This window comes from Antedon bifida, chromosome 8 (assembly GCF_963402885.1).
Source record: "Antedon bifida chromosome 8, ecAntBifi1.1, whole genome shotgun sequence".
In the NCBI taxonomy this organism is placed as follows: Eukaryota; Metazoa; Echinodermata; class Crinoidea; order Comatulida; family Antedonidae; genus Antedon; species Antedon bifida.
The window spans coordinates 9,184,592-9,193,921 of NC_136233.1; the positions used below are offsets into that span (position 1 = coordinate 9,184,592).

Below are 9,330 nucleotides of genomic sequence, written 5' to 3' on the forward strand. Positions count from 1 at the left end.
CTTTAATATTAACACGTTTGCCTGTGCTGTAAAATGTGGTAATGGAGGGAAACGTATCGCTAAATTAATTTTTTGACATCAAATTATGAAACTAAAGTGATTGATATTTAAGTGATTAAAATATTATCGATTTTTCTCAGAAGCTATATTTTTTTATATTTTTTAAGAATTATATTAAAAGAATTTGGTTTATTGATTACAATGATTAGATCAAGTAATCAAGTTCTATTGTTATTTATGATTAGATTATCAATAGATAGATTTTAATAGAATTACTAATTTCAAATATTTCAAGAATATCAAGAATTATAGGTTTTTATATTATTTTGATTAAAATTGAATTATACTGATAATAGTCACACATTGTTCTAGATAGAATAGTCAAGCTTATGTAATTCAAACGTACCTTTTATCGTTTGAGAACGGGTTTAAAAGCCGTGGTCAGCGATCGACTCAATGATTCGCTTTCTAAATGCCCCGGTGATCCACATTCTCCTATAAGATACAAATTTTAAAAACATTATAAACACTTTGAAAACTCGTAACAGATAATTTAAACAGCAAAATTCTTAAAACGTACTGTGTAAAAACGACATTAAAATAGAAAATAGAAAAGATGTTACATTTAGAAGCGATGGTATTTGATGTAAAACTATATTGTAGCACAATGATGAACTTATTAGCAGCTACTTAAGGTCATTTCTAAACCCGACAAGGGACAAAACTAATCACTACTAAGAGACTAGAATTGTAATTTAATAAGTAACGAACAGGTTACCTGTTAACTAGAATTGTAATTTAATAAGTAACGAACAGGTTACCCGTTAACACAGTTTACCTGTCGTAGCAACTTTCGGTCACCATTGAATTGTTATATATCATTTTTAACAACATGACACAAAGTAGGCCTATACCTGGTTATTTTAGTAATGACAAGTTTTTTTTTTGTTTTTTCTTTTCTTTTTTACGAGCAGATATTTGAAAACTTGAAGGCGGAAAGTTTGAATTATATTTAAATGAAAGAGAGTTGGAATTGTGTGTTTAAATCAAGAAGTTATCAATTTCGATTCATTATGAAAAGGTAACTCGATCTCTTCGTAAGAATTTTTACAATTCATTCAATCAGTAATGACACGGTTTAAATGCGATATTGCTGACTGATAAAGCGTGTTATAGTAATAATTCATATGTTATGTTAACTTAGTTTACAATTTTTGAGCCATGCTTAATAAGAGTTTTGGACAACAGTACGATGTTTATTTAAGTATTCCTGCTGCGAATGATTGTCATTGAAGTTTAGCATTCAAATCGTTACATATTTTGTAAAGGACCGTAGGCCCAGTCGAAGCCACCGCGGAGGTATGCTCGTTGGTATTTTAATTGGTCAAATCAAACTCCGATCAATCATTCATTTAAATATTTTCGCTTCTGAATCTAAATATTATATTGCACTTATTAATAATATTTGTACACGATAACTACTATTTCGTGCTTTAAGCATTGTATAAAAATACGATAAAATCTAAAATATTGCCTTACCTGCCGAGGATACTGACGTGGCTGGCTCCGGACTTCTTGAAATAGTGACGGGTGCTGGCGCCTTCACTGTCATGCCTGGGAATCTATCTGCACTAAGGGGTATTGATGATGAAAACAACGGTACCCCCGAGCTGCTAACAACGCACGTGGTGGCGGATTGTGAACCGGTGGGTAAATGATTTAAAGGCATCTGTAGCCTAGACATCGGTAGAGCATTTTGATAGGGTCCGTCGATCCAATGTCTAAAGCTAGCTAAGTGTGCACTATAAGGATTTAGTCCGTGACGGAAATGGATTCCGTGAGGCATTGAATGCGGGCTGATATAATTTGGTGATTTTCTATCTGGACTGCTTGACGTGGCAGTATGTGCTAATGACCAGATTTTTGGTTTCTCTGGTTGAGTAATGTTTTTAGTTTCTTTACGTGAGTTTTCATTTGTATCATGTTCATCTATACAGTCTGATTTTAATGATTCAACATCATTTGCTTTAGGTGAATGTACATTCATTTCATTTCGTTCTCTCCTCCTTTCTTCCTGTTCCATCGCTGCATCTGCTTCTCCTACAGCAGCTTTGAAGTCTTCTTCTTCAACATCAATTGGTTCATCATCTTTATTATCATCACCTGTAATAAATCACACATTTAGTAAATATATGAAAATAATTATGTTCTAAAGCAACGTAACATAAACTATTGCGATCTTGCGGGAATAGAAACCGAGTTTTCCCAACATTATTTTAAGATGAATCATCACCAGAGTAAGCAGGCTTCTTTCGGGTCACAAGTGGTTCACATACCAACGGCAGACAATAACCGATCCTATTCATATTTCGTAGCCAATGAAAATAAAACCACGAGTTCTAATACATACAAGCCTTATAAACATACGCATAACACAACATATTTTATTAAACATATTTCGCGTATGATTTTTAGTTAATGCATTATTGAATCGTTATAAGAAGACAAATACAGTTTGATTTATTGAACAAAATGAATACGAACAAGCAGGTCATCTAAGTGTAAAAACATAAACACCTGCATCAAAAACAGTTTTGTTTTGTAAATTTGAAAACTGGTGTTTTACGAATAATCGATTTTATAATGATAACGATAGAAAGGATACAAACGAAGGCAGCGGTTTCAGCAACCACTTTGCCAGGGGGAGACAATTTAACAGAGGCCATCATAATGACACTCGTTAACGACGTATTTCAAGTTTTAATTCAATCCATCAACATTAATTTACAAATATTGCTTTTAGACAATCTCGAGGACATTATTCATGTTTTAATGAAACACAGTAGTTAAATTCTACCACCTCTGTTAATAAAATCTACAATGGTATTGATTGTTTTATTAACTGTACAATAATAAGTCGACGGTTGATTGGAGTTTCAATTAAGGGCGTACCGTATCAATGTCGAATTATCTTGTAGATATCCGATACGATTAATTTAATAACGTCAATGTTTCTTGATTTCCAATAAATGTGTCGTATTATAATAGTAAAATGTTCAATATTGCATTTGTGTTTATTGTGCTAAGTTGTTCTTTCTTATTTTCTTTAGTGAACAATAATGTACACTCAAATTCTGTGGATATTGTTAATATAGCAAGAATGGTAGTTTCAGTTCATTGTTTAAATTCTCTACTATATACCAAATACACATATTGTATGTTTACTAAACCAGTCTAATTTTGTACATACCTAACAAACTTGAGGTGTCGTCTGCAGGATCTCGTTCGCGCGTTTCGTCAGCCTCATCTCCTGAATCGAACTCATCATCTTTACGTCCATCCCCACATCTATTTCTAGGAGACCATGTCATTTTATTTTCTTTCTTCAATCTCCTCCTTGCATTGGCAAACCACGTTGAAACTTGCGTCAAAGTCATTTTAGTTATGATAGCGAGCATAATTTTCTCTCCTTTTGTAGGATATGGATTTTTTCGATGTTCGTACAACCAAGCTTTTAAAGTACTCGTCGTCTCTCTCGTTGCGTTCTTTCTTCGCGCTCCATTTATGTCCATTGCCCCATATCTGGAAAAGTCAAATCAGTTCAAAGTATAAATAATTTAGTACGTTTACACAAGAACTATTATTACTTAAACCCTCTTTATCGGGTCCTTTATTCACTTTCTTACACGGTACACGAATTAACTTTTGTCCACCTTCATAAACAACGTTGACTATATCTGCTTTAACAATTGTGGTTTGCGGGGATAAGTACAAGTACAATTAAGTATTACAGTTGTAACATATACAGTAGTACAGTAGTACAGATTTCAACACAGTATCTCTACTGGTTCTTCACGCCTTTGGATAGTTAAAAATAGTTTTCATTTAATTGGTTTGAAACTTTATTATGTTACACTTGAGGGCTTGTGAACGGTCTAATACCTACAAATGTACATAGTACAACCCGCGCTAGTTTATTCAGTTTACTCACAGCTTCGAATGTACATTTAATAGATGATGTTAATTACTAATTGTTGACTTAAATAATGCATTGTTGTACAAATAAGAGTGTAAAGAATTCGATCGGGCAGGGTCAGAAGGTTGGCATATTACACAAAGGCAAATCGCCTGTGAAAGAGTTACAATAGCGATGATATCATCATTTAACCACCACCGTATAACACGCTCGGTAATTGGATGTGTTTTATTAATTTCAATTGTGATAACGGGAGTAAATTTATCATGCTTATCGTAATATTAAATTTAATCATTGAGGTCATATCGATAGAGAATAATATTGGACTTCATCGTGCTTTCATAATTAAATTAACCCGTAAGCGTCAAATAATATTAAGCAATGTGAAAATATGCATATCAAATAATTATTTTATAGGGTATAACAAAACGATAGCTATTGTATATGCGATTAGTATAATAGGCCTATTGGATTGATAAATCATCAATAATGGGAAAACTGAATTTCAAATGCATAAACTAAAATAAGTAATATTATAAAGTACATGAACAAACGACTTGTAGCTACTATAAGATTTTAATACGTCGAACGTGATTTCTTTTGGAATTTTAACAATTTTAAAACGTTAAACACACCGCTACATAAACTTAAATACTTTACGAACTTTGATGAAGTGGCGTCTGTCCACACGCACCACAATCATGCAAACAAAACATTTCAATGAATATGATCCGTGTTAGGACTACCTATTAATAAAGTATATGATACAATAGTGTCGCTAGATTGTGGATTAAGGTATTTAAGACCATATCTGACACACTAAACGGCACGATTATTATGAATATGAACGAAAGAGGGACGACCTGCTTTTAAAAAATAGACCATATATTATTATACCGATTTAGTCGATTTCTATTTTTCACATAGAAATATTCCTGCACACATTTATTTTAAATTATCTATCTACCATTTAACAGCAATTAGTGTTATATTATACGTCATACGTACGTAATACTGTTTGTACGGATGTATGTATATGTGTATGATTTTAACTCCACGGGAGTTTCCTGCATTCTGTACCGGATGATGACCTATCCACGTGAATTCATAAGTATAATTATGATATACTATTATTATACTGTACCATAGAGTCACTATTTGCTTGCTCTTTGAGTATACAAGAAGACTGACGTTAAATGATCAAAGGATAACACCATATCATACAATACGGTATAGTAATGTATTGTATTAGATCATACTATAACTGTATATATGTTAGCGTAATACAATAGGACCTTAATTCAGGCTATTATGTCGAGTTTTACTCTTAATAGCCGGAAAATCCGTACACTGTTAATGTAAAATGAATTGCATTCTTCTGGGTTTTTTATATTATTCGTCACACGCGATATTTATTTCATATTTAAGTAAAATGGAAAATGATGTTCTAAAAAGGAAATAAAATGAATGTTTCCTACCTGTCAGCGTAATACGGGTATGTAGTGGGATCGTAGGGGTAACAAGCGGTGGGTTGGTGTATTGCTGACCAGGCATCGGCCGAACTGTTCTTCAGATCTGCATAGGCTGCGTTCTGTAAAATAGTATTGGACATTGGTCAGTTAAAAACATAAACACATAGGCCTAATATCCTACACAAACTCAAAATATAACTCTCTGTTTTATATTTCCAGTCACAGTATAAACTGTTATAAGGAATTCGTTAAAAATACCAATGTGCGTTCGCTTTTTATGGATTTTTTAAACGTCATGATTTATAGAAAAGATCAAATAAAAAAAATGCTGAATATAGTCATGAGACGAAAAAGTACCAAAACGAATACAGTACTTTGTAGACCGATTTCATTTTTAAACATAACCGAATATATGACGTTTACATCGGGCCTCTTTTTACGAAGTAATTTGTAATGATTTTTAAAACGAAATACCGAAACTAGTATATTATTACTTGCTTAAACTATTTAACCTTAATACATAATTTGTCACATAAATAAAGGCTCAAATGTACCTTGCTGTTGAATTATATAGGCCTAGGCATAATTATTATTATTATTAGAAAACGGAGAGTTTAGGTTTAGATGGTTCATGAGACAATAAATGACAACCAATACCAACTGTCCTAACGAATATTGTTATGTCCTGTGTACTGTATGTCTACTACTATACTATATTACTTCACATATATTAGGCCCATTACTCGTCTGTTACTAAACCTAGGCCTAGCTACAGAAACGACTGTTGATGCAACACCATGCAGATTTGTGTGGTCATCAATTTAGTTAACAGTAAACAGATACTTTTAATTAGGCATGAAATATCGGCAAATTTCGTTCATATTTGACTGCTAAACATGTCTATAATGTTCTTATGTATAATAATTGTTTTAGGTTTTAAATTAAGTAAAAAGTATTTATTGTTAATAATACTTGCTACTTCTATTTTAATAACTTGTCGTTACTTGAAATAATTAAACATACAAAATACGTTAGTTTGTTATCTTAACATAAATGTTAGTCATCAAATAAAAGATTAAACATCTATCTAGGCCTATGTTTTTCACTTGCGATGTGATATATCACTAACATTAAATATACTATACTATTATGAAATGAATGCATATAGGCCTAGGCCACGCTATATGAACTTAATGGTAACATTATTTACACACAGTAGTTCAAATTACATGTAGTAATGTATTAATGCATGTGTGGTATAATAAATTATTATCAAAACATAGGCGTCGTAAAAAAAATTGGATCTGAATTGATTAAGTTGTAATTTTTGTAAGCACAGACTAAAATAGTAATAATGGTATAGAATATTAAAAATGTATATCAATAATAGGCCTATTTAAAAACATGTATTTTTGTATTAAAGAAATTGGCTTACCAGGGGTGAATAAAACGCTGATGGGTCCGCTGCGAGGTGCATAAGGCCAGGCTCAGCATAGGGTGAGGTGTAAAGCGATGGTAAACCAGGTACCCTTCCGTGCAGCAAGGCAGCTCTATCCAGTGGACAGCACACAGCTGTGCCTTGGCTGTGGGCATCGGATCGGCTTGTATCACAACACGAGGTCGGTGGTGGAGGTGCGGCTGAAGGCATTAGAAGCTGTAAGTTAAAGAAAAATACAATTTATTCAGTAAATAAAATGGTATTTATACTATATTATTAAAAAGCATTAAAAAGTGTTTCATAATATTTTTGTACAAGTTATATCTTTTCAGAAATGGTTGTTTTAAAGTTTTGCGCGTTAAAACATTATTCATTAAGAAACGAAAATGTTAAAATGTGTACAAAATGGTAAAATAATACAGTTATAATGCTACACAATATGAGTACCAGTTAAAAAATGACTATAAAGAGGGAAGTGCATCGAATTAACTATAGTAGCTAATACGAATAGTTTAGTTTATACAAACAAGTAGAAAATAACGAAATATCAAAATGTTAAACAGTTTTTAGCTTTAAAGTTGTTTTACATCCTTTTTAAAAGTAACAATTTAACATCTTATATTTACCTGTGAAGTTGAAAACGGGTAGCTAAACTGTGGATAGGAAGACATTTCTTGAAGACGATTTCAATATAATTCCAAAACCAGTTGTTGTAGATAAACTTCTGGTATTTATATTTGTGCCATTCAGTTCAAACTTAAGTCAGCTACACCATGAATAGGTTTCTGTACAAACACGTTGATACAGTTCAAGTAATAGAGCAACACTAATCTCCCACACGATGTTTCACAGGTAGAAACAGTTTTAAACAGTTTTCAAAACTTGCATGTGCTTATATTCCAAAGTGTTACGTATAGTATTGTTAGGTGGATTTGATTGTAGTACCCCACTGTATGTCACTTTAACAAGTTATGCTAGCTACTAGGGAGGGTACTATATCTAAGTAGTCTACTGTGTTAGTCCCTATCTAATCACCATACGGCCCACTGAGCCCATGTTTTGTCAGTGACTTGATGATCTACTAAGAATTAGCCAATTGTATTAGTCGTTCATTGACGCTACTTTAGGTAATTGACAGCGCGCTATAATAATGGAATAACCCAAACAAACTCATTCGCTCCGCCCAAAGTAGGCGGAGCCTATTTCGGGCAACTTCCTTCAACTCCACGCGAGCCAAAGCTACAAAAAAAAGTGTAGTGAAAAGGTTTTAGATTGGCGCCCGCTTACAGTGCCTATGGCGATTATTTCTGTGACCACAACAAAAAATAAACCACCGCTTTTTAATCACAGTTTACAGCTAGGCTTGGTCGTCAACAAATCTAGCGAAATTTTCGATTTTAGTTGTTTTTAAACACATGCGAATATTATATATATATATTTTAAAATAAACTGTGTTTTAATAACTGAAGCGAAATGAAAATTCGTTCATTTTTTAGCGGTAGTTTATTGTAGTAGAAATGGTAGGATATGTAAATCTAATCTAATCTTACTATCTAATATGGAATAAAACAAACTGCCGTACTAAATGCAAATCTATTTTTAACCATTCAGTTACAAATATTGTGTTGAAAATATTTTACTTTTAAGTGTATTAGGCCCATTCGTTTATTTAAACGTTCTACAAAGAAAAAAAACGGACTTTAGATAAACCCTAGTTCAACCTACCGTAGATTGAAATTTCTTAACATATTATGATAAACGAATATTAAAGTCTACTTCATTTGTTATAATGTTCATATTTTTATGTAATATTAAGAGTAATATTAGGAGAACAATAATAATAATTATTGTGGAATATACGGTAACCCCAAGTTGAAAATAAAATTTGAAATAAACGAATTTAATTTTATTGCTCTACATAGGTTATTATATTGTGTGATGTAGAATAATATGTAGAATGTATGTTGTTTCGTTGACTAGGCCTATATAACGTTGATTCTATTGTGTTGAAGCAAAAACCTACAAGGACCTATTTTGTAAAAGAAAAAAATACCATCTTGAAATTCAAACCTACTCGAACATTGATACATCATTCGATAATATTTTTAATTAATTGTTTATTGTTGTTTGTCAGCAATATAGATAGGTATAGATATAAATACATGGTCATTATACTCGATATGAGTATAGCCAGGCCTATCCAATGCTATAACTTACCGTTATTTTAGAACGAACATACGAGCCTAGCATATTACCGTATATTGGGGACTGCATTTTAATGATGATAAATAAAGTATAAATAATTATAACATTTTAAGCGAATAAATGGATGTATTCGTATGAATAATTTCTATTTATATTTGGCTGAAACTGATTAAATTTAAGTATTAAGTTCGATTGTTTTACCTTATATCACGACACTGTGTGATATAGGCCTAAACTGC

General features: G+C 32.2%; 1 protein-coding gene across 1 annotated transcript; it reads right to left on the minus strand.

Moving 5' to 3' along the window:
• Positions 1 to 406: 406 nt before the first annotated feature.
• Positions 407 to 7,940, minus strand: LOC144849816 (iroquois-class homeodomain protein irx-1-B-like). Its single transcript, XM_078706889.1, has 6 exons — positions 7,513 to 7,940; positions 6,884 to 7,102; positions 5,455 to 5,567; positions 3,251 to 3,582; positions 1,540 to 2,163; positions 407 to 495 (listed from the first exon to the last, which is right to left on the minus strand). Exons 1-6 carry the CDS (start codon positions 7,555 to 7,557, stop codon positions 410 to 412), a joined length of 1,419 nt encoding a protein of 472 aa, XP_078563015.1. The 5' UTR covers positions 7,558 to 7,940; the 3' UTR covers positions 407 to 409.
• Between the last annotated feature and the right edge of the window lie 1,390 nt (positions 7,941 to 9,330).

Coding starts and splice junctions, on each gene's coding strand:
- LOC144849816 (XM_078706889.1), bottom strand. CDS start 7,557: ATGTCTTCCTATCCACAGTTTAGCTACCCGTTTTCAACTTCACAG. Junction 2,164..3,250: donor CGACACCTCAAGTTTGTTAG/GTATGTACAAAA, acceptor GATTTATTACAG/GTGATGATAATAAAGATGAT. Junction 496..1,539: donor CACGTCAGTATCCTCGGCAG/GTAAGGCAATAT, acceptor TGTATCTTATAG/GAGAATGTGGATCACCGGGG.